The sequence below is a fragment of the Salarias fasciatus genome, chromosome 1 (assembly GCF_902148845.1).
Source record: "Salarias fasciatus chromosome 1, fSalaFa1.1, whole genome shotgun sequence".
In the NCBI taxonomy this organism is placed as follows: Eukaryota; Metazoa; Chordata; class Actinopteri; order Blenniiformes; family Blenniidae; genus Salarias; species Salarias fasciatus.
Genome location: NC_043745.1, coordinates 30,615,305 through 30,641,759, shown reverse-complemented (window position 1 = coordinate 30,641,759; position 26,455 = coordinate 30,615,305). Strand labels below are relative to the sequence as shown.

Here is a 26,455-nt window from a genome sequence, read left to right as displayed (position 1 = left end):
GTTCCATATTGATCCAAATCATGTATGTCTCTGATAATGTGCGGATTATAACGTGTCCGCCAAAGTTGTTTTGGGGTTGTTAGATTGTGTATTTGATGAGTTTGATGAGGGAAGCAACTGTACCGTCCACTTCCATTATGTCCGCCGTGAAGCTCTCCTCAGACCTACCGCTGAATAAACAACAGTTCGCCCTCACAAAAAAAGTAAGTAGGCTGTTCTAAATGACTACCGAATTGCCCGAGATTGGCCAATTTGCCAAAATGTTGAAGTATCGCTTTAAGCATTTGCGTTTGCTGCGTGGCTATTTTACCCATTTCTGCTTGCATCATTTTTTTTTTTTTTTAAGAGAGGGCTACTACAAAGCACCGCAAGAAGACAAGGTAACCCAGTATGTGAAGAGTGATTAAAGATCAGCGTGATCGTGCAAATGTGATGGTGATGGTGATGGTGATAGTGAACATGCATATATGACCTCTGACCCCTGAGAAGGTCAGAAGCAGGCCAGAGAGGCCCTCAAAGCCCAGACAGCCGGCGGTCATCCCAGAGCCCGGATCCAAGCCGCTCCCCCAGGCAGACGCCCACGCTCCGGTTCAGAAATGGGGCAGAGGAAAGCCCCGGCCGGGGACCCCGGCGGTCCCGGGGCCCGGGCCCCGCGGGGCCACGACCGGCAGGAGCCGGTCCACCCCGGGCGCCAAACGCCCGGGGCGGGCAGAGCCGAGAGCCCAAGGCCCAAGAGCCCAAGAGCCGACCCCCCACCCAGGCGGAGGGCCATGACCCACCCGGGAGAACCGGCCCACACGGGCGGCTACCCACCCCAGGCCAGTACCCCCCCCAGCGCCCAGCCACGTAACCCGAGATCCAGGGCATACCGCCCCCCCCGCCCCACCCATCCACCCCCCGACCCACCCCTCCAACCCTGTCCTCTCCCACCTCACTCCCCCCCGCCCCAACCCAGCACTCACACCCACTCATTCACACTGACACACACACACACACATGCATGCGATGCATGCGTGCGTGCACACACACACACACACGCACGCACACACACACACACACTCACTCATCCCTAAACCAAACGTACTCCCATTCTGATACACTCACACTCTAGCAAGCACACACACACACACACACACACAGAGTCCACCCTACCCCAAACACACTCACATTCCCACGTCATCCAACCGTCATGTCCTGTGGGAGACCCTCCCGGAAGGCAAGGGAACACCGGACCCCACATCCAGGACCCCCCACCACCCACAACCGCCGCCCCCACCCCCAAACCCCGCCGCTGCAGACAGGTATGCACCCCCCAGAGCCAGCAGCCCCCCAAACCACAGCCGGTCCAAACCCCAGGCCTGTGGGGAAACAACAGCCCCCCCCCGGCCCCCCACCAGAAGGAACCCGGAAACGGGGGCGCAGAAGACCCCATTGCCCCCTCCCTCCCCCTCGTCTCATGAGTGTTGATGGAGTATATGTTGTTTGCGATTAAAATTGAGGGTCAGTAACCACACCATGCCGCGAGTGAGGCCAAACGAGCAGTCTCATCCACCTGAACAGCCCCACCCCCAACACGGCGCGCCAAGACCCCCGACGTGTGTGTTTGTATGTATTTGGTCGTGTTAGATGACTAAGTGCAATTAAGACTGAGAGGCGAGCCACTGAAGGGGGCAGTGATTGGGGTCACTTAGATGGCCCCCTCCACCACACCCTACCTGATAAGCCCGCCTCCCAAAGCCCTACGTGTGTGTGCATGAGAGCGGGAGGAGAGGGGGGTCCGGGGATGCCGCAGCACCCCTGTCACCCAGGAGCCCCCGGATGAAGGACCGGGCCAGGAGCGCCACCCCCCCCCCCCCCCAGGACCAGGGCGGACAGCGACCATAGTCAGAGAGCCACTGACCCAGGAAGCACACACCCATCATGCATCAGGAGGAGTGGAGGTGAGGACAGACAGGGGGCAGCGGAAGGACCCAGACCAAGGGCCCACCGCCCCCAGGCCCACCCGGGCCATCCCCCACAGGGCACCACACTCTCTCCTCACATACGTACCTCCAATCGCCCACACATATACACCCACACATACAGACATACATACTTACAGATACACACCCACACACACATACATACATGCTCACAGAAACATACACACACATACATACACACACATACACAATCACACACATATGCATACATATCCAGATACACCCCCACACACTCACATACACATACATACATACCCACTCATACAAAAACATACATACTCACACATACACATGCACGTACACGCACACCCACCACCACCACCCCCTAACCCCCACAGCCCACCACCCCACCCCCCACCTACTGCCCCACCCATCCACCCCCCCCACCCCCCCGATGCCCTTGGATTCCGGGGCAGCAACCAGACACCAGGGCGCACACCGACCCAGGCCGCGGCAGCACGCCTGAGCCGACCGACCCCCCCAGCCAGGCCAACCCCCCCAGCCCAATGGAAGGGGACAGCCCCCAGGCACCAGGGCCCAGTGCCCCCAGCCACACCCACCCCAGGACACCCCGGCTACCCGGACATGAACCGGCACCCACCGACCCAGGCCCCCCGGAGCCCCGGCCCCACCGCCGCCAGACAGCCCCAACAACCGGCGGCCCCCCCCACCCCCAATCCAAACCAAACACGAAGACAGCCCCCAGCGAAGCAGCCCAGACCCCGACCCCAAGACAGCGCCAACCACCCGCAGCCATCAGGCCCCCCCCACCAACAACCGACCCTCAAAGAGGAGAGGCCCTCATCTTCCCCTTATATTAAGTGATGGAGCTGATCACAGGGGACCAGAGGGAACCAGATTCAGCTGATTGGTCCTTTGAACAGACAGACATTGTCTCCATTGCATCATTTTGAGTGTTTTCTTTATTTCATCCATGGTGCTGCAGTGTTGGTCGTAAAATCCTGCAGCTCCCGGTTCCTCGAGGGTGTTCCTCGGGTGGATGTCGGCACACAGCGGGTTACGGCACACAGCAAGTGGCTGCGTGCTGAGAAGTGCCCGAAGCCTTCGTGGCCTGTCATGACGGCCGATGCAAACACCGCGAGGGTGGATGCAGAGTGGCCGCTATCCAGCAGCCCTTGTAAAAAAACTCCAGTACTCTGCCGATGGTGCAGGAGCCGGGGTCCAAACCCTTCTGTGAACACCATGACATGAAGAGGCACCGCCGAGACCTATAGACCCTGATAGTAGAGGGGGCCCTGGTGCTCTGGACAGTGGACACCACTGCCGGGGGGAGATCTAGCCCAGCGAGTCTCACCCTCTCAGCATCCAAACCAAGAGTCTCCTGCCCAAGACAGGGCGGGACCGCAGGGTGCCTCCCGCTTGGAGCAGAGTATCGGGCTCGTCAGGGATTGGCCAGGGATCCCCAACTGCCAGCTGTATTAGGTCCGGGTAACAACTGCCGCTCGAGTTGTCTGGGGCTACCAACAGAGTGTGAAGGCCCAGCAACCTCACCATGCACAGCAAAGGGGTTAGGACAGGGGTCTCCAAATCCAGTCCTTGAGGGCCACAGACCTGCATGTTTTCCATGCCTCCCTGCTTCAACACAGCTGATTGCAATGAGGAGCGTTATCAGGCTTTCTGCTGAGGCTGCGTGCGGCGTGGATCAGGAGGCAGCGGGGGAAGCCAGCCGTCCAACCGGTCCCTGGCACCCCTCGGCAGCCTAAGCGGGTGAAGGGGGCGTGGTCCCAAGCCACGTCGGGCCAGTGACCCCGCTGACAACCCTGGGCAGAGGGAAGGCACCACCAAACTGTCTCACTGCAGGGGTGCTGCTAATCACGGTTCTGGTGCCGTCAAGTTCCTCCCCACTCCATCGCGAACCTGTAGGAGGAGGGCGGGTGAAAGGAGCACTCCTAGCAGGGAAACAGACAGGCAGCGCAAGCAGGGGGGCTTTACACATCCCAGTGGGAGATAGCCTGGGGCTCTTATGAACGGTCGCCGTGTCACCAGAGGTGCCCCTCTTCTGCGTCCCACGAGTGCCGGCGGTCGAGTGCGGAGCAGAGGTGAGAGCCCCTGCGCCCCCGCGGATTCTTCATTATTGAGAGATAGGGAGTCTTTCACATGATTGGGCAGGCCCGCCGACAGGGGGCGACAAACGCCTGGTTCACACAGGACGCGCCGCCTCCGACGTGGAAGTGGGAAGCGCCGCGCACCGACTGTCAGATCGGCGCAACTGTTAACCTATCTCACGGTTCATACAGGACACGCGGGGGACCGCAGTGTCCGTAGCGGCTCACGCCGTGGACCGCGGCCGCTCTGCTCCTCTCTATTTTCTCCGCGAGCCGCGCGCGCCGTGCACCGCCAGTTGTAAAGCTGGACAGAGCAGATCGCACCTCACAGGAAGTCTGGAACGGAAAATACGAGATAACTCGGTCAATTTTCGAATTAAAATGAAGTAAAATAACATAAATTATGTTGCCTTTCGGTTTTCCTTTTCAGATGAACACACACACACACACACACACACACACACACAGACAGACCACACACACAGGGAGAGAGGGCGACAGGGCGACAGAGAGAGGCACCGCACGCTGCAGCGCTCTGCCCCCATCACACCCCCACAATCACAATGCTTTGCCATTATATATGGTGTTCTTAGGGTTGTTGGTGACTGATTTGAGCTGTGGCGGAGGTCTGCGCTCTCTGAGTGCCAATTTCTAGTTACATATATTATGGTAGAGGAGTGAGCGGGAGGAGGTATTCGGACGCCGGAGCCTCGTTCCGTTTCGCGTGTTCGGCACCCAGGGGAGGCTGCGGTGAACAGAGCTACGAGACGCTCCCCCGGTTCATGGTTCGGAAGCGGGAAGCACGGCTCCCATGAAGGCAGCCCGGCGCTCGACTTCTTCCAGCGAGAAGAAGAAGGCAGGCCGACCATGAAGCACGCTGAGCTAGAGGCTTACCTCAGAAGCAGTGGTCGTGCCGGTCCCTCTAGTGCAGCGGAGTCTAGCAGCTGCGGCAGGTAAAGAGCCCGACGCCAGATGGCGACTTGTTTCGGCTCTTTGTCTTTGTCTTTAATCAAGGAATGATCTTATCTCGGGCTGAGAAAAAGGAAGGGAGATTTAGGAAGCTGCTCGGCTTATACGCCTTGGAGCAGGTCGTGTGCCAGCACCCGGGCATGATTGGTGCAACAACTCTTTTGATCTGTCTCAGTGTCTGGCTGGCGCCAAAGGAGGTTACCAAAAGCAAATCCCGTAGGTGGGCTAAGCACCACACGAAGTAGAATCTTGGATTTGTAAATGGGCGGTGCCTCCTTATTTTTTTTAATTCAAGCTCCACCCATGTCGTAAAACTCAGAAGTACAATATATTACAGTCTAGAGCAGGTTTCTGTTTCAAAATGGCCACAGAGCCACAAATGGCCTGCACGTTGCATGTTGGACACCTTTGAACAAGACTGTTGATGATGGGAGTGGATGGCTGCCTTGTTTTTAATCTATCAATGCTTTCTGTTCTAACAGCTTCCACACAGACTTGGCCATCCTCTTGGAGTCGTCTGATGGAGACCAAATGGTCATGGAGCAGTATGATGCATGGACCGGTCTGCACAGGAGTGGAGAAGGCACACAGGCAAATGACTGGAAGTGGTCTACTGGAAGCAAGCTTTTGTATTCTGAGTGGGCATTAGACGAGCCGAACAGCACTGACAGATGTGCTTATGTTCATTACAATTCTAGAAAGTGAGTGAAAAATTCAATGTTTTCAAATCCTTGAACAGAACATTTCTGTCCTGATTAAAACCTTATTTTCACACTAATTACGATTCAAGGCGTGCGTGTGTGTCATTACTGCAGTCACAGAGACGATATATATTGTGTGGATGTGTTTTGTTACACTGTGTTTAGCTGTGACCTCCCTTTGAACTAAAGTAAAATGTACACTTTCTGTCAACAGAAGTGCACATTATTCTCATGATTGCATCTGAAGAAAAATTAACTGAAAAAATTGTGCTACACACAATTAACTTCTCAATTTTTCTTGTTGAAGGTTTTACCATACAGATTGTCAAGAATATTACTACTTCTTCTGCTACACTTTATGGAAGGACAGGTGGTCTCAAGTATTTATTTCTCAATCAAAGACCTGGTCAGATGCTCTGGAGTTCTGCAGAAGGCACTATATAGATTTTATCTTCTATCCAACGGCCGGCAGCTTGGGACATGTGAATCGTATTAACTTTCCCGTCTGGATAGGACTGCACAGAGACGGTAAGAATCACTGATTACAGCTTCTCAGAGTACAGTTGTAGCTGTATGAAAAGAATAAAGACATTTGCACTTGAAGATGGCAATAGATGGAAAAATGCTTTGCTAACAAAACAGTGTTATGGCCCCAAGCAGCAGCAATGACAACATGATAATAATTTCACCGTCTGTTCTGCAGGAGACACGTGGAAGTGGAGCTCAGGCTCGTCAGACTTCAGGAGGTGGAGCGGTCCCACGGCGGCTGACAATGGCGACTGTGCCTTCATCTATTCGAGCAACAAAGACATGGCTACTCGAAACTGCTTCGAACGACTCCCTTTCATCTGCGTCGACGACAACGTGCTCCTTGTCAAAGAGAGCAAGACCTGGGAGGAGGCGCTGGAGCACTGCAGAGGACTCGCTTCATCCAACAGCAGCCAGCCTCAGTACGACCTGCTCAGCGTGCAGCCTGGAGAAGACCACCACTACATCATGGGCAAGGCCATGAAGGCCGACACAGAGGAGGTGAGGGACAAATACAAGAAATATTCCCTTCAGATGTTTTTTTTTTTATTTATGACTGTATGCAGTGAACAACATCACCAGAAAGATTTTACTAAAAATGGTGAAACTAAAAATGGTGAACAATGTCAAATAGAAAAGTCACAAATTGCAAAAAGTAAAAAAAAAAAAAAAGACATTGTATAGTTGCCATTATTTTTGCCACTTTAGAAAGTATAACTGATGGAATTTGAAAACTCACTGCTTTGTTCTTTTTTTTATTGGTGTGTTTGGGTTCACAAGAAAATAAGAGGAAATGCATTCACACAAGTACATCTTGTTCCGCTTAGGGTCCACATGGTGGTGCAGTGGTTAGTGCTCGTGCCTCACAGCAAGAATGTCCTGGGTTCAAATACTGGCTGGGGCTCAGGCCTTTCTGTGTGGAGTTTGCATGTTCTCCCTGTGTGTGCATGGGTTCTGTCCGGGTACTCTGGCTTCCTCCCATGGTCCAAAAACATGCATGTCAGGTTAATTGGTCACCTTAAATTGCCCCTAGGTGTGAATGGTTGTATGTCTGTATATGTCAGCGCTGCGACAGAGTGACGACCTGTCCAGGGCATACACTGCCCTCGCCCACAGCAGCTGGGATTGGCTCCAGCCACCTGCGTCCCCGAAAGGGAGAAGCAGTAGATAATGAATGAATATCTTGTTCAATTGAATAGGAAAAACAAGCCAAGAGTTACAAGCTGGTTCAGTACTGAGTATGGTCATGTACGAGTTTTGTGAGGTTGTGAACCGATCTGGTGTCATCCAGTCAGCGGCAATGTCATTTGCATTGGATTATTTAAGGAGACAAACAATGGGGGATTGGTGTACATTCATCTTTCTGGATGCAGCTCTGACGCTTTGGCCAGACTTTCCATTATTCATATTGGTTTTATAGGTTATAGGTTATTATAGGTTATTATAGGTTTTTTAAAATGCGCCATCTTAATGTTAAATCACCAACTTGTTGAAGCAACAAAAAGGAAACTCTTCAATTAACCATGAAATCAATTAGTAATCTCATTCCTGGTGGCACTGATGAAAACATTTCAAGAAGGTAACTGACTGTTTCTTCCTTGCAGCTGTGGGTGGGTCTGCGTTTCCTTGCAGGACATTGGCTGTGGGTGACAGGGGCAGACATGCTGTATACTGACCTGCCTGAATGCCCTCTGGAGGGGAGTCACTGTGGAGCCTTAACCAAGACCAACATGACCATTATGGAGACCAGAGACTGCACTGAGAAGAAAAACTTTCTTTGTTACAAAACTGAAAATGTTTAAGGCCTGACTGGTACCAGTACAGGACAACACCACATGGATTTTCTTGTTTATCTATAATATTCTTTACTAGGTCGCTATGACATCTTGATCAGGGAAATATTCTGATTTGATGATTTGATGATTTCACTCTGTAGAAATCCTGTTTGTGCTTCCTATTTTATTTCTTTTTTTTTTTAAATTATGGTTATTTGGTGCAATTGTGAACCTCTGTATGCTATCGATATGTTCTGTAGTTCACATGTAATAACTGTATGGTCTTTGCATGTCTTTGCTAACAGCGTTAAATTGTCACTTGAAAGTTGCAGTGCCGGTCCGGCACCAGAATTTTTTTGGGGAGAATTTGAGATGATGTGATGTAATGCGTGCTCCCGCTGACCTGATATCTTTAAGTTTCGTTTTGTCCGCCATCACTCCAGATGCTAAGTGAGCAGCAACTGAGCAGTATTGAGGATGGATCTTCCAGAAAGTAAGAAAAGACTGGCTTCTAGCACTGCCACAACTCCAGCACAGACCCCAGCAGGCAAAAGAAACTTAAACTTTACTCGAGCACTACTAAACGAGCAAGGAAGGAGATCTCCTCTTCCGTGCGCGCACGGCACCCAAGCCATGGACATGAGCGTTTCACTAAGCTGCAGTTACGCCCAAGGCCTGCAGGGGCCGTTGTTTCATATAAAACATGAAAACTCCTCAATGCACCTGAGCTTTGTCTTTGTGTTTGGGCTTGAAAATATCAGTCACATGTTGCTCATAAAAACTTATTATGTCTTTGAACCCCCCCCCCAAAAAAAAAATAATCACATATTGGGACTTTGCTTTGGTGATTTCTTTTTTGATGACAAAAATATTTGTGTAGATGTTTGACTTTTGATATTCTGTTGATTGTATAAATATGCAACATTTTCATCAGATAGTATATTACATATGTTTTCATGTCTTTCGTTCTGGTTGTTTTGTCACGGTGTGTTTTTTTGAGGCACAATGCATCTGAGAAACACAAACACAGCAATTTCATGTTATTGCTCTTTTTAAAATGATCTATATATTTGCAACACTGGAAATGTTTGTGTTTTTCCTTCCAGTTTGAGTGACTCATGTTAGCTGTTGAGAGGCTCTGAACAGCTGATCACTTGAATCATTTTACCTGAACATTGCATATCTCAAAATGTAGGAGAGCTGGAGATTTTAAAAGCTCTCATAGCTCAAGAACTCTGTCAAATTGTAATAAAAGCTGAAACCTATAAGTGTCTTAATTTTGCTCCCATCACCTTTTATCTGATGTAAATTAATATAAGCTTAAGATATGCACTGCATTTGCAGAATGTGTGTGTGTGTGTGTGTGTGTGTGTGTGTGTGTGTGTGTGTGTGTGTGTGTGTGTGTGTGAGTAGATGAGAGCATCACCCTGCCGAGAGCCACACCCCCAGTAAAATTGATACCAGAGGAACAATGAAGACAAGACCATACCCAGGTCAACCTGCTGGACCGAGCGGGCCCACTCAGATCCAGAGAGGGTGTGGGGTGGTCCACCATGCCCCTCAGGAGATCTAAGCGGAGATCCTGCCCTCGATGCCTGAGGAGTTTTGAATGTGTGTATGAGTGTGTCTTTGAGTTTGAAGCATTGGCTGCATTAAGTGGCTGTTTGCCCAAGGTACAATTTGAAATGGGAGGGTAGCGAGGGCCCGAGTGCTCCAGCAGTCAGAACCAGTTGGGGGTTCTATCAAGTGGCAGAGATCAGATGAGGGGCCAGACCACGGTTAAGTAGCTCTGAGATGTCGTCCCTGTTGTGGGCCAAACTTGGGGCCTGCTTCACAAGACTTAATGTGCCAGGTAAACCTGTGATTGGAGCCACCCAGTGTGTGCTTTTCATTTTTTCATATTCATTCTTCATCTTTATTTTGAGTTAAATGATTGTGGAGACTCCTTACTGTCAATTTTACTGAAGGTCTGATCCAAATATGATGTACACGTGTCCAGGCACCTCTTTGGGGGTGTATTAGGTTGTACGCCTTCTCTTCATTTGCCAGCAGTCAAATGTTGCCCGCAGATGGAGAGGCAGGCAGCAGTTGTTGATTTACTTGTGTCTGGTATTCAAATGATTGATGTGATATGTTCAGCTTCAAGTTTTAAAACGTGTTGCAGAGACTTCTGGAGAGTTATCGAGCATCATAGCCTGTTCTTCACTGTTGAAGCTCAATAAGACAAACTGAGCCGTCACAACAGGTAATGGCACTACATAAACCCGTTGACTCTTCATACGCTGGTGTAGGTTATTTTGAATATCCTTTTAATAGCAACAGGACAGGCAATTATTGCAATTTGTTCTAATCTTCGTGAGATATTGAGATATTCTATTCTGTTGTCCTCTCACTTAACATGATGAATGTTTTTTATGGAGGTCGACGATGATGGGGATGAAGAGCAGCAGCTTGCCAAGAGCCCTGATTGTCCTCGTCCTGAGCAGCAGCACAGTGTCCGGACTGGGATCAGTGGTCTCCACATATTACACGTACTACGAAGATCACCACACCTGGCTTGAAGCCCAATCCTACTGCAGGCAGTAAGCTTTCCTACTTCACCTTCTGCTTGAGCATGTAGTGGCAGACAGTCATTTGTTTAATTTGAGACTTGATTGTTATATGTAAATTATATGGAAAAAATCAAAACAGATTTCACTCCTTCCCAACAGAATGCAAATTTCCTGTTTGTTTTATAATACTGCTGCCGCGGGTCAGATTAATAGCTTTCAGTTCAGGAGAGATTTTCGTAAAACCAATAGATCATATGAATGACAATGTTGCTTCTCAAAATACTTAGAATTACATAATTAGAATTAGAATTGCTACTGATAATTCCAGGTCTAATCCATCAGTTTATGATAAATATCAGGCATGTAACTGATTCAGCAAACAGATTCTATTCATTGAAAGAAACAGTGCAGATGAGTAGCAACACGTGTTTTATTCAATTTTAAACATAAATGCCTGCATAAAATGGATAATGAAATATAAAAATGCCTTACAATCACAATAACCTCATTATTTATGAACTGGTATATCTGACTCGTATTTATTGGGATAATTGTGTTTTCAGATACATCTGTTCTGTTAGTTCGCTGTATATATACATACATACATACATATATATATATATATATATATATATATATATATATATATATATATACACTGTATATATATATATATATATATATATATATATATATATATATATATATATATATATATATATATATATATATATATATTATGTACACGCTTGTGTCTCATCAGACACCACAGGGACTTGGCCGTCCTCCTCAAGGAGTCAGATAAAGACAACATGGACATGAACCTATATCATGCTTGGTTTGGGCTGTACAGACCAGATCCTGAAGTAAATGATTGGGTTTGGTCCAGTGGAGACAACGACAATTTTCCTCCTTGGTCACAAAATGAGCCATACCACACTGACAGCTGCGCCTATGTCTCCTACGACTCCCGGAGGTAATGCAGGACTTTTCTGGGACCATGTGCATGTGTGCTGTGTATGTGTTGTACTGCTCTACTGCTTGTTGAAAAAAACCCCACAAAATTAAACACAAAAAGTCACTTTTAAGTTTTATCCTTTTAGCTGGCATTTTTCAAATATGCAAGACTCAAGATGTTTCGCTTCTTGAGCACAGCAGATAAACACGAACTTACAGCCAACAAAACTGCTGTTATGTCTCATCTTACAGCATGCAACAGGTGCAAAGGATATTTGCAGGTTATGTGAACGAAGAAAGCAAATCCTTTTCAACAGGCTATAAAAAATACAGATATAGGAGTAAATGAAAATGCAAACAGTGTGAAAAGAGGCAGACACGGTTATAGAGAGCAGATTATTGTAAAAAGGTTATATATTTTAGAGTGTCATTGCATTTTCTTTACTTTTTGATATCTTTTTAAAAATTAAAGAGAAGATGATAGATTCCATCACATTCACTGTCCTAAGCAAGAAAGAATCACAAAAAAGAATCAGAATTCAGTCACTGGAACACATAGGCTTCACTCTTTTCTGTTTTATTTTAGAATGACAAACTTTTAGTTTCTGTCATACAATGAAATTACGAGTGCCACTCTTTCATTTTGAGATAAATCATTTCGGAGGCATTTTAGACATGCTGTAAGGTACAAACAACTATAGAAGGAAAAAAAATGGGGAGTGCCGGTGTTTGTTGAGTAACTGCTAAATGAGGCCTTATCAAGAATCAAGCGGGTCAGTTTTGCCATTAAGAGCAATAAAACCGGTTCGTCATTCATTTTGAAAGCGCAATAGGCTGTGCGGTAAAAAGCTTCACTTTTAGCTCATCGGCTTGAAAAAGTTCAATTTTCCGCAAGTATGTAAACAGTACATAAGAATTCATAGTACAATTATTGGTAACGCTTCCTTTTACGGTACTGTAATTACCATGTATTAACATGGTAATTGCAAGGTAAGTACCATGTAATAAGGCGAAATTACTGTAAAGTTACCATGTAATTACAGGGTAACTATGTTGCTAATTACCTAGTACTTTTAGAGTAATTACCAAGCCAATTCCAGGCAAATACCAAGTAACTACCTGGTAGTAAGTATTAATTACTGGGTAATTATAATTATATAACAACTATGTTGTTAATTGGCAAGTACTTACTAAGTAATTGCTAAGTAATTACCATGTAATCACTGGGAAATGAAGACTTTTTACTAGGTATTACTAGGTACTGCTAGGTGTGTAAGCTATGTATTTCCCTAGTAGTCAAGTGGTTTTTAATACTTACCCGGTAACTTCTTAGTATTTTCCAGTAACTACAACATTTACCTGGTAATTATGGTTGAACTGTACTGCAAATGGAAGTGAGGCCTGTTTCCACACTATTACCTGGTAAGTACTTATTCATTACCCAAGAACTGCAAAAATACCTACCTCGAAATTGCATAGTTATTAAAGTGGAGTTGTACTGTAAAAGGAAGTGAGGTCTGTTTCCATGTTATTACCTGGTAATTACTCATTTGTTACCCAGTAAATACAAAATATATCTACCTGGAAATTACATAGTTATTAAAGTGGATTTGTACTGTAAAAGGAAGTGAGGTCTGTTTCCATGTTATTACCTGGTAATTACTCAGTATTTAGCCCGTTACTAGGAAACTTTCACATTACCCCACACACTTGCACCAAAAATGCAGCAAACCCCATCAGTGTCTGTGATCCAGTCTCTGAACAGCACGCTATATCTGTCAGGAGATCAGAGTTTCCAACAAAAACCACCACCACCAGCCATCACATTACATTAAGATGAACGCATTATTATTACACTTCCTCACTCCAAACACCTCACTGTGACAGACATGCAAAAACAAGAGAGCTGCCAAAGATAAACATTTTAATCAAATGGAGTTCAACTTCTTATAAAACAATTTACAAAACAGTGCAAATTTTTAGCAGTCAGGCACTTTTTATTTTTTTAAGAATTAGAACAGATTTCTTTCGCAAAAAATAAAATACAAATAACAGTGATAAACAATCATTATAAATCTTACTTAATTAGAATGTGCTTGGCAATTAACAACATAGTTGTTATATACATTATAATTACCCAGTAATTAATACTTAATACTACTTACTTAATTAATACTACCAGGTAGTTACTTGGTATTTGCCTGGAATTGGCTTGGTAATTACTCTAAAAGTACTAGGTAATTAGCAACATAGTTACCCTGTAATTACATGATAACTTTACAGTACCTTCTCCTTATTACACGGTACTTACCTTGCAATTACCATGTTACATGATAATTACAGTTCCGTAAAAGGAAGCGTTACCCAATTGGTTCAAAATGATTTGAATTTGCACTACAAAAACAAGCAGCTTTTCTCCTGCCACATGATGCTAACAATACAGCACAATGCAGCGCATTTTTGACTGTCATTTATCGACTAGTTTATCATGCTGTTAGAGATTAATATTTCTTATACTATTTCTGATTATTTTCTTTTAACTTTCAGTGATTGACTTTCTATTTAGTCAAGCAGTTACTGTATTTTCGTGTGCACCATATTTATTCAGAAACTAAATGTTTCTGATTGTATGCTGGCAGCATTTTGCTATTTGCCTATGTTGCCAGTGTTTGCATGCTGTTTGTTGAGACAACATGCTGTTGAATGGATTTCCTCATTTTTTGCATGTGTTTTCTCGCGAGGCTGTGCATTTAGGTCACCCTGTTACAGGGCCGGCTCTAGGCATAGGCGAACTAGACGGCCGCATAGGGCGCCACGTCCCGAGGGGGGCGCCGCGGTCGTACAAGGGGCGCCACGACGCTCTGTGTTCCGTGTGCCCCCCCCCCCCCCCCCCCCCCCGTGTGCCCCCCCCCCCCCCGCTCAACAAATGTCGGGACCGCTTGAAAAACACGCTCCCAAGGGGCGCTCGTGTCGGGCTCGCCTAGGGCGCCTCTGAAGCCCGGGCCGGCCCTGCCCTGTTAGCAGTTGTACATTGAGGCGTGTGAAGTATTGAATTTATGATTTGAAATGGAAACCCACCTAAATTACCTGTGAATTCGGTCAACATGCAACACATTCACCCTTTTTCATTCTTTCATTTCTTTTGAAAGGATTCGTGGACAGGATTGTGCTACACATTTCTTTTTCTTTTGCCACGAGATACAAGATTTCCTTTGGTATGAATTCATACCTCTGTCAAAGAATTGGTCAGAAGCTCAGGACTACTGCAGGCAACACTATACTGATCTCGCAACCTTTCCAGACTACATTTACATCAACGACGTTGGTGCCAAGAACTTTCCTGTTTGGATCGGACTGCACGAAGAAGGTTGACGCACACACAGTCACAAACCACCAGTCCTGTATGAACAATTCACATGTGTTCTTATGAATTAGATCGTATATTTGCTTCTTTAAAGATGGCATGGGATATGATGTGCTAATGTCAGCAGCATGATTGAAATCAGTCAACTGAAGGTTTCCACAACTTCTGCCTATTTGAACTGATGGGACGAATTCCTCTCGAAGTAAAAACTTCTGAAAAACTGTAAAGAATTGAAACCGGCATGATGCATTTCGTCATTGTCTCATTATTTGAAACACTAGAGGTTAAAAATAAACATTTAGCTTGTCTTTGAAAAAGCATTTTGTCCAGTTCCCCCATCCTCGACACATCACATGTTATTTGGCTTTGTGACAGATTGCAGATAAATACCAACATTTGGAATCATCTGGGGTTTTTTTTGTTTTTTTTTTCTGGTGCTACAGAAGAAACGTGGAAATGGAGCGCGGGCTTTTCAGACTACCGGAGTTGGGACCAAGGGGAGCCGGACAACAGCTCAGGGTGTGTCTCCATCTCATCTTTTGAGAAAAAGATGGCTACTAAGAACTGCAACGACAGCTACCCCTTCATCTGCTCCAATGACAACATTGTGGTGGTGAAAGAGAACAAAACCTGGGAGGAGGCGCTGGAGCACTGTCGAGCCCTCACTTCACCCTCCAACAGCCACGATGTCTACGATCTGGTCAGCGTGCAGCCTGGAGACGACCAGGACTACGTGATGACCAGGGTCATCGAGGCCGACACTGAGGAGGTGAGCTTATATTCTCTTACAAATATTCACATGATGTGTGTCTATAGTGTGTGCTGTTTGATGCGTCTGTGCTCATAGAAAACTAATGGTGGAATGATGCACAGTTATAAAGTGCTGACGATCAAGCAGCCATGACACAGAATCCTAAATTGCTCTCAATGGATGGGTTTTGACACCTCGTAGCAGCCATCATCATTTGTGTTGAAATGTGATTAAGACTGTGAAGTTCTTTGTTGGCTGCTGACTTTAAAAAAAGAAATCCAGTATAGTGAAATCCATTGACCGTGTTTCCTTTAGGTGTGGGTCAGCCTGCGTTTCCTGGCCGGTTATTGGCGCTGGGTGACCGGAGCAGACATGCTGTACCCCGACCTGCCCGCATGCCCCCTTGACTGGAAGCACTGTGGAGCCTTATCCAAGGCCAACAGGACAAGCGTGGAGACCAGAGACTGCGTGGAGAGAAAGAACTTTCTGTGCTACAGAAAGTAAAGAAAGTTTCCATAATGATGTTGTTTTTCCTCAGTTGGTGTTTTCGCTGCCGCATGAACGTGTGTTTTCCAGTTAGAGACGGATATGCCTGAAATGGGCTGGTGATCCCTTGAATTCTGCATTGTTTCCCTCAGTGTAAGCTGGGATCAAAGCCTCCTGCTGCATAATAAGCGTAATGACGCAATTGCTGAAAATAAAGGCATGCATGTTAGATCAAAATTTCTGCTGTTTCTTCAGTGTAATTGAAACAGTGAACATGAACTGTATGTGTGATCCATGCAGGTTATATGGTTTAATATAGGTTTATAGATGAACAAGAAAGAAAGATACAATCAAAAGAGGGACGAACAGATGATGGAAAGAGGAAGAAACGTTGCATTTCTCTATTAGTCTATATTTAGTAGTAAATATTTGGATTTTGAACAATTTATTAATGTCATACAATTGGAAACTTTCAGACGTCAAAAAACAGGAATAACTGTTTGCATATTAACTATAAACATCTTAAAGAACCTGTGCAAATAATTGAAGTTATTAGAAAAATAAAATAAAAAGAAAGTATTTCATTTCTACCTCTTTTTTAAAGATTTCAGTGACTTTTATTGATACTGGTAAGTGACACAAGTTTTTACTGAGAGACCTGTTGAAACACACAGGGGAGCAGGTGGATGCGCCTTGGTCCTGAAGATGGCCACAACAAGAAAAAAAAATATGATGTGACAAATACCCATAAATTACATCTGAACTCTGAACTTCCCTCGACAGCGTTATAAATGCCTCGCTGCAAGAAGTTGGTGGTTTGCTCTTAAATATTTCAAAGACTTTGATTTCCCAGCGAATTGGTGAAGTGAACAAAAAAATCTGAGTTGAAAGGAAAAAAGAATGTGTTCTCCTCTGAATACAGAGTTTTATTTATGTTTTACATGAGCTGACTCGAATCAGCTGCTGTTTCTTTTTTCCCCCTTTTTTTCCTTGAATTCCTCATGTTTGACCATCAGACTCCGCGTCTGCATCCACACTCACTCTGTAATTACAACATCCGTAAAATTTATTATGGGGGAAATGTTAAACACATGAACTCACCACCTCTTCCTTCTTCTTTCACAAATGAGAGGCTGGAAAAACAGTATTTGCAGTGTATCAGGTGGGTGAAAAGAGACCCAAAGGGAATGTTATTGACTGCGGGAGGGTTGACCCCCATCAATGCTCACCTTGTAAAAATCAGTTTTAAGAGTACCTGACAAAGGTTTTTTTTTTTTTTCCTTTTTATAAGTCACCACAAACATTACCCTCCAGCTGATGAGATCTTTTTTTCCACAGTCGTCTTGTAACATTTATGAAAGCCAAAGTACATCAATTTATCTGTTTTTACTCTGAAACAAAGATTCACTTCAGGAACATTTTTTTCCCTTCTCTTTTCTGCTTTCAACAAGCTTTAAAAATGTCAGCTTTTCTTGGATTAGCTGTCGAACGTTCCTGGTTGACGTCACTCACCTTGAATCCATGCCCTCATCTGTCTGGATCGGATCAGCGGCGGCTGCTTTCCGGCTCGTGACACCGTCTTTTACGGGACAGCTGGCAACATTTACAGCAGTGAAAGGAGACTGACCGGGAGCTTTGGTCAAAAATCGACGACTGAAGTCCTGAAACTCGACTGGAAGTTCTCAGAAATTAAGAAACCGTCTATCTCAGCAAATATAAGGATAGACATGCTAAAATATTGACAAAAAACCGTAATGTGCTCTTATATAATAAATGCCAGAGCAGCATGGGGCCAAACCGACTCCACCAAAGGAGCAGACAGGTTCACCTACATATGCTGAGGACAAACATCTGCTTCGCATGAAACCCCCAGCTTCCAGAGAAAACTCACCAAGGAAAGCCTGACACTCTGTTTAAACTGAACCCAGCCTAGTTTGTTCTGTAATCAATGTGTAAATATATCTGCTAATTTGTGAGCTTTGTCCAGGCTAGACTTGATCACTTCATTTGGAGAGTAAATGTTCCAAGATGCACAGTTTACATGAAAGAAGCGAAGAGAGAGAGACGCTAACACTCATATTTCATCAAATGAAAGGGAACGTGGGTTAATTTCCTGCATGGATGGACTGAAGCTGATTATTTCAGTATTTGTTATGAACAGGTGGCGTCTAACTGTGTGTCATTAATATAGAACCACCAGTGGTTGGATATATATATCGATGACACTCAGTTATCTGCTGGCTTCAGTGCTCCTCCAGCTATTCTGACAGCTCATGCGGATGTTGGATTTTTCTCTAGTTTTACACCGGGTGCTCATCTTTTTACGACCTAGATTTTTAGTTTTACAGTAGTTTAAGAATCTGGGTAAAACAGAGCCGACACCGCACAGACTGAGAGCAAAACTCCCGCAGTTCACTCAAACACACTGTCCACAGGTCCACATTGTCCAAACAGAAGCAGAAATTCAACTAAATTAAAGCATCGATCTACAGGGAATAATCACATTACTCAACATGAGCAAGTTTGAGACTTTTCAATTAAATGTTACGTCTGCAGTAATTCTATTAAATGTTGTTTGACTGCATTATTTGGGTTTGCATGTTCTTCCTGTGCTTTATAGATTTTTGCAGGTATCCTGTCAGCTAAGATTCCCAGACTCAGCAATGAGAACACATGAAGATTCATGAACACAGCATGGATAAAAGAGAAAAGTACAAAAACTTTTGTAAAATTTATGTTTAAAATGCAAAAACTTGAAGAAATAACTAATGAGTGAAATCTTTAAAATATGGGCTGAAAATAGCAGGTACACATACAATAATAAAATAGTGCAGTTCTTTCAAGGTTCATTACATTTTAATGAAACTGCAGCAGTTCTGCTGACATCCAAAATGGTTTTGAGACGTTTGTGGAGGGAAAATGCTTTTTCTGCTGCTCTTTTATAAAGTCAGCTATGCTGAGCTAAAAGGTCAAATAAGCTTTAAAATCGTGGAACAACAATGGAACATGTCTTGACTGCTTTGGCAGTAAATCCAGATCTGATGCAGCTTTGGAAGAAGCTGCTGACATGCGAACAGTTAACTGTTGAGCTGATGTAAGTGAGCTGAAACTTAACAGCAACATTAGCTCTCCTGCTCTCTGTACAAGTAATTCACACTGAGAGAAACTAAACATGACAGAGGAGATATGGGATTTTTTTTTTAATCTTCTTCTTTTGGTTAATAACAAGATAATTGAAGCTAGTACAATTTATGAAATATAATTAATAACCAATGTTTTGTGCTCTGTTAATCATATAAAAAAAGGGTATTTAAATGGCGAAGCTGAGGTGTTACTGCGTAGTACTCTCTGTAGTAGTGGGTCTAAACTAAAGTATTACATTTACTTTGTCTGACAGAATGTGAAAATATAAGCAGATGTGGATTAACGATGAACATGTTCTCAAGAAAAGCTTTGTAAAGGAATGAGCGAAGTGATTTGGTTTGTTGGGTAACAGCTCAGCGTGTTGTGCTTTAAAACTGACACCTCTCCGCTGAGGAAATAGCAGAGAAAGTGTTGGAGCTGGCGGCCCGGTCCGTCACCGTCAGCCTCACCCCGAGCTCTCACAACAGTCACACTGTGCTAAGTGCTTTGGGAGTGTTGCCGTGGAAACAGCTTTGTGGTGTGTTTGTGAGCGTTTCAAGCTCCAGGGAAGTGGAGGGGGGGCACATTTAGGGTGTGTGTGTGTGTGTGTGTGTGTGTGTGTGTGTGTGTGTGTGTGTAAATCAGTGTTGGCTGGAACTGTCTGGGTGACCTAATGCACATCTGTGTGCGTTGGACTGATAGACGGAGAGAATTTTTAAAGGGAAAGATCTCATGTATTTGCTCGCAGGGCAGAGAGCAGCCCTCACTTCTCAGTTTCACAACACAAACAAACGCATAAGCAAACAAATTGCTGGAATGTGGGATTTTATTGCTGATTCTGGTGACTGCTGCACTTTACAAATCACTCAAAGCTTTTGCATTGCTTTTAATCGTCTTCTTCAGTTTGCACTGTTTCAGTGATGCACCTTTGCAATTTTGGTGCATTAACTAAACTTAAAGTGTAATGACTGTTTCACTTAATAAGTCCAGCTCAAGTTATATCACAGTTGAAGGAATACATTATAATCTGAATGGTAGAACAAAAACAGGCAGCTGATATAAACAAACAAACAAAGAAAAAATACTGAACGCTTATTCAAGGTTGCTGACGCGATTGGTTCATTGATGTTTCATTCACTGTCAGGGATACTGAATTGGTTCAGGATTAATGAGACACTCCTCAAGTGAGCATGGATTTAGTTTAATAGCATCCATCAACCAATCGATCAGTGAGCAGGACAGTGAGACAGCAGCTGTGCAGCCCTCCAAATGTTCTCACGTGTGACAAAAGAAGCAATAAGCTCACAGAGAGTAAAGGAGCTGCAGCTGATGGTGATTTCATGAAAGCGACTGACAGCAGTGGTTCCAGTATTTTCCACCTGCAGACTGTTCAGGTCGTGATGCTCTGACAGGGACGGTGACAGGACTCAGATCGGCCCGTCGCCTCCAGCAGCTGCTCCTGTTCTGAGCAGCCATATCTTATTCATAACCTGCAGAGCAGTAACCAGATCCAACTCGCTCTTTATTCGCTGCGCCTGGTTCTCAGGCTGCTGCTCATATCAGACGTTTACAGAACAGAACAAAGCGAGTTTCATCTCGGACTGACTGAGCACAGGCTCTGCTCATTACGACCGCTGGCTCGTGTTTACCAGAATGTGAACCCCCACCCCTCCACCGCCCCCATAGAGACAGACATTTTTAACATTTCTTTGTCAAATTCCGATAACATGAACACGATCAAGTGGTTAAACTTTATGATTAACCTCTAAATCATACTTGATCCTGCAGAGGTTGGTTTTTATTCTCGTGTTTTCATGTTTTCTGTGTTCGACACAAATTGTATATTGTGCTGATTACTGATCTGTTAAACACTTGATTTCCCATCTCACATTTTTTTTAGGATCTGAGGTATTCACTTTGTCCTTTTGTGATAAATATACCCGTAATCCTTTCAAATAACAACTCTCTCTCTCACTACTACTTAAAAAAACCACTCATTTATTCTTTTTCGGCAGGTCTTTGACTGAAACCTAAATTAAAGCATGTGAACAGGCCTTTGCCTGAAAGAAACCACTCCTTCAAATAAAACCATGATGCTTTGATTATTACTAACACAACATCACCATTTTTCCATCATTACACAACCTCAACATTTTGTGCATGCAGGGACAAAATCACAGAGAAACAGGAAATCTAAAAAAAATTCTAAGAATGTTTCTTTCATGGCAGACATCCATTAATCCTGCTTTAGAATCTTGAATCAAAGGTCCTTTTAAATCATTACTGATTGAATTACTCAAAGTCAGTCCAACTTTCACCAGTTAATTCAATGCTGAAGAGGTGTTTTCAAACACAGGAAATACTCATACACTCTGAAACTTTCAGCCTGTGGGTTCCAACCTTTTTCGAGTCGTAACCCCATTTTGACAACACAAGTTTCTGGTTACCCCAGAGACTTTCTTTTTTTTTTTTTTTTTTTTTTTCTGGAGTTAGTTTTTTATCATGTTTTTTAGACTATGTTGCAAATGCAGAGTAGCCAGGATTTGTGCACAAAGTGACAACTGTATTTTCCCTTATCAGAATAAAATCTGTATTTGCAAGGTTGAACATTAACAGTTAATAATATCTATCTATCTGTCTATCTATCTATCCATCTATCTATCTATCTATCTATCTATTCCTACTAATGCATAAGGCACTTTGCTTCCAGTCAACAGGAGTTTCGTGAAATAGCAACACTTATGACAACAGCCTAATGTCAGTGGCTAATACAAAGAAAAAGATAGCACTTTTCCAGCTCTTCAGCTACTCCAAAAACAACATTAATGGAAACGTTTTAATAATATAATAGTGTTTGATTTGTTAAAATAATTTGTTATTCTTTGGAGTATAAATTATGTAACATATTATACAGATCGTCATTCACAGTGAACAGATGCAGTACAATATATTTTCAAACTTCAGCGTTTGGGACTGTTCTTTGAGGGAAAACAGCCAGCAGAAGAGTTATTCATGTCCGTACCCGTTATAACAGATTGTCTTCATGTTTAGAGGAATGATTGTGTACAAACAGAGTTACACTGACTCTCACCTATCATGATTCTTCCTTCACAGCATGCAATCTACACATGCAGACAACATTGTCACCAATCCACCGTTATGATATCATCTTACTCTCCCCCTGGGGAGAGTCACATGACCCCTGTTCGGGTGAGAGTGTGAGAGGAGGGGGAGTCAAAAATGCTTCAATGAAAACCACATGGAGGGAGGAGAGAGCTGCGACTAAACAGAAAGAGGGAGAGAGAAGGGAGGAGAGGAGAGAAGGGGGGGTGCAATATGAGCTGCAGGGACAGAAGAAAAGGAGAGTAGCTGTAGGAAAGGTCTGAGACTCCAGAACCAGGATCACAGCCCGGACCGCGGACCAGGAACAGCCCAGTCCAGCATGTCAGAGTCCATCAAGAGGAGAAGCTCCAGCAGGCAGCTGCTGCAGAACCTCATCAGGTGGGAGGAAAATGTTTTTCACACAGGATGATCTCAGCGTCTTTACCTTCATAATACAAGCAGTCACGTTTCACTAAGAAACTCAGGAATTTGCAGTGATAATGTAACACATTTACTCCAGTATCAAAATTGAATGGCTCAGGTGGTAGAGACGGTGGTCTGCCAATTGCCACGGTTTGATCCCCCTCTTATGATGAAGTGTTCTTGAGCAAGACACTGCATCCCATCTTCATGTTTGGGGCTCCAGCACCTTGCCTGGTAGCCGTCACCACTGGCATCTGTGAGTCGGACTTAAAGTGTGAAGCATTTAAAAAAGCTTAAGTTGCAGATGAGGATCTGAAAACCTCACCTAAGAACACAACGCATCACATCCACTGGAGGCTCCTGCAGCCTGCTGCTGCAAAGCTTCATCAGGTGAGAGGAAAACCAGGACCAATTTTGCTTAAACTTAATTAGCAACGTTAAAACGTCACACATTAGCATCTGTTACTATGTACATGATGAAGAAAATAAAGCATACACCTCAAAGCAATATTTGCAGTACTTGTCTCTGACATTTGAAGTAATGAGCATTTAACTTCTACGCAGAAACATTTATTGCATTTTACTGCAACTCTAATTTTGCAGTTAAAATTATGAGTGCAGGACACCCAACCAGCAGCCAAAGGATGTTCACCATATATTACTGTTTTTATGAAAGTTATCAGTCATACCGTATAAACAAACTTGTAGTTTAGCGATGTTTTTAGAAACTGTGAAGTGTCTGGTCAACATAAAACCAACAACATAAGGTGTCACAATAAGCCATGTTATGGAACTGTGATTCTGTGATAAGCTACACTGGAATATATATTTTTAACATATATATATATTTTTTTTTAAACAGACATTGAGATAATGTTTTTCTTTTAAAGATAAATTGTATATTTTCTTACTTTTTCATTAATAAATTAATATTAATATTGCATTAATTATAATTAATACAATTAATGAATTTAAATATCCTACTTTGGTAAAGATGACAACTCATACGTTTGATTTTTATTCACAAGCTATTACGTTTGTAAGCATGTGGCCTGCGTTCTTCATTCATCTTAACAATGTTGTTAATAAACAATAATTATTTCCCACATTGTCAGTTATCAATTTATTCCTGAACTATAATTTAGCCAGTAGCTCAACTTTTATTAACTAATACATAAACATCCAAATCAGGTTGTTGTTGTTGTCTGTTCAGCAGAGGTCTATTGAGTTGCATGTTTTGAGTGATATACGAATTACTTGGGGCAGTTTGGCTGAACCAGGGTTCTCACTTTTTCCCACCCCACTGCCTCCCGGGATCTAACACCTTTGTCTAAATTTAGATTTTATGTCTCTCATAGGAGAGAAAAAAATGTTCCCTTGTAAAAAAAAATGAAGGAGAGGTTTTAAACACCTTAAATTGTTGAAGGAAAGCTTTCTTTCTTTGTTTTTGTTAAATTGAAACCTGCTACAGGTTTCACTTTGCTCTCGAAGAAAAGAATGTCCAACAGCTCAGTTACACTGAGAACAAACACATGATTGGAATAAAATGATATTAAATACATAAATAATGAAATAAAACATAAAAACTACATTATTTCTATATTTACTAGGCCTGCAGTCAGTTTATTGCAGTTCTACTCTGAGAAGTGTTGTGATGGGTTGGACTTTCCCACTTACAAACATGAGAAGAACACAGTATCACAACCACATGTGAGTATATCGTACGCCAGCAGCGCTTTCATTGCCTATAATGTAAATGCTACACATAAGTTTATTAACACCTCTTCGACAGTGTCTGCAGAAGAGGAGCCCTGAGGGCATCTTAAAACTAAACTTTATGGAGGAACTCATTTAAATAGCACTAAGTTCTGCAGGTGTAGCAGACAAACAGTGTAATTGTGAAAAAATAATGCTGCCATAACAGCTAATTTTATTCTTCATACCATCTTTTTAAACTGATCTTTTTAAAGCAAGAAAATCTAAATTTGTAAAAGGTGTGGATGGTGTTGTGAACTGCAGAGAGTGTCAGTGAGGCATACATGCATACTCGTCTAACCACTGACTATATTACTACAAGAAGCAAACTTAAGGTAAAAGTGATATTAATTAACATCAGCTCTTTGGCAGTCAAGGAAGTTTTGCATGTGAAGATGTGCACATACGTCTTTGCATACCGCTTTATCAAACGCAGGGTTGTGTGGAGTCAATCCCATCACAGCAACTGAGGCAAGTTAATTGTGATGTGATGTCATGTGATGTCATGTGATGTCATGTGATGCCATGTGATGTCATGTGATGTCATGCAATGTCATGTGATGCCATGTCATGTCATGTGAAATAGTAACAAAGTTGTTTCTGTCACGCTCAAGCTGCTCAGTGAGCAGGACACAGAGAGACAGCAGCTCTGCAGCTCTACAACTGTTTCAGCTCCCAAAAAACATCATAAGCTCTGTGAAACAAGTCTCAAAATCACTTCTAAGTTAAATAAATTTGTAAACAAAATAGGTACCTTGGCTGTTTTAGAATTATGGTAACACTTTACTTGAAGCCCCCCTGCATAACACATTATAAGTACATTCATAAAGCATTATAATGCCATTATAACATGTGTAGCTGTAGTTATAAACATTCATAGATGATCACAATGCCAGGACCAAACCCTAACCCTAACCCTAACCCTAACCCTAACCTTAATCCTATGCTGTATACTGCTGTATAGTGAGTTATAAAGCATTGTGATCATGTATTAGTGTTTATAACTACTTATAATGTGTTATAAAGAGGGGCTTCAAGTAAAGTGTTACCAGAATTATTTTCTCTATTCATTGAACTTGAGTAAAATTAAATAGACTTAAAGCCAAGTCTTTATGGTGATGCTTTCCAAATTCGACAGACAAGAGATGTTCATGTATGTACAGATATAAAATTTCATAGGTTTACCTTAAAACTCTCAGAGCCAAAGGAAAGAGTAGTCTGTTTTTTTTTTCAACCATTTTTAAAGCGGTTTCATTTTTGATACGCTATCACAGAAAAAAAAAATGTATATTTACAAAACGCAGCTTCTGAATCTATTCAGTTGAAGCCACGGAGGGTGGATTTCATTTTATTCACAGGTTTTCCTGCAGGGACTATTTCAATGAGATAAACTGAGTTAAACTGAGGCAATGAGAATAATAAGCCTTCTTCAGTAGCAAAGGTTTCTGTTTTCCATCGCGGCTGCCCTCCAGAAGGATGCTGGAAGCTGTGTGACCGGACTGAAATGTCTCCCCTTAAATGATCCTTATCGCTTTAATCCAATCAGGCTGTTGCTTTGTTTGTTTTCTGCCTGTTGCCATGCAGATTTTCATTGCTGTTATTTGCCAATTTGACACAGTCACTTCAGTTTTTTTTTCTTCAATTATTGGCATGGGAGCCTCATTTGTTTGGTTGTTTTCTTTTAATATTTGCGTCTCTTTCCCGGACGATGAGCGACGCTGTCAGCGTGTGTCTTGTTTTTCTCCTCGAGTGGTGGAACATTGCTAAGTGACTTCACGAAAAGTGACACTGAGCTCCGAGTTCAATGGTTTCTTTTATAGCTGAAACTTCCTTAATGGCCATGACATCATCTGGCTGAGCACTACACACACACACACACACACACACACACACACACACACACACACACACACACACACAA

The 26,455-nt window shown here is 43.5% G+C and overlaps 2 protein-coding genes across 2 annotated transcripts in view; both read left to right on the top strand.

The window, feature by feature from the left end:
* The first annotated feature begins 10,127 nt into the window (after positions 1 to 10,127).
* Positions 10,128 to 16,628, top strand: LOC115387245 (macrophage mannose receptor 1-like). Its single transcript, XM_030089882.1, has 6 exons — positions 10,128 to 10,266; positions 10,442 to 10,603; positions 11,337 to 11,549; positions 14,680 to 14,897; positions 15,338 to 15,663; positions 15,961 to 16,628. The coding sequence occupies exons 2-6, from the start codon at positions 10,449 to 10,451 to the stop codon at positions 16,147 to 16,149; spliced, it is 1,101 nt and encodes a 366-aa protein (XP_029945742.1). The 5' UTR covers positions 10,128 to 10,266; positions 10,442 to 10,448; the 3' UTR covers positions 16,150 to 16,628.
* Positions 16,629 to 22,589: 5,961 nt separating this feature from the next.
* Positions 22,590 to 26,455, top strand: part of LOC115387230 (lymphocyte-specific protein 1-like) — a 28,589-nt gene continuing 24,723 nt past the window's right edge. The window contains exon 1 of the mRNA XM_030089856.1: positions 22,590 to 22,755. Coding sequence (XP_029945716.1) covers positions 22,697 to 22,755 — 59 coding nt within the window. The 5' untranslated portion in view covers positions 22,590 to 22,696. The remainder of the gene's footprint in view (positions 22,756 to 26,455) is intronic.

Excerpts from the sequence above, each read along its gene's own strand:
- LOC115387245 (XM_030089882.1), top strand. The coding sequence starts at position 10,449 with ATGATGGGGATGAAGAGCAGCAGCTTGCCAAGAGCCCTGATTGTCCTC. Across the intron at positions 14,898-15,337 it reads GATCGGACTGCACGAAGAAG|AAGAAACGTGGAAATGGAGC; the intron begins GTTGACGCACAC and ends CTGGTGCTACAG. Across the intron at positions 15,664-15,960 it reads TCGAGGCCGACACTGAGGAG|GTGTGGGTCAGCCTGCGTTT; the intron begins GTGAGCTTATAT and ends TGTTTCCTTTAG.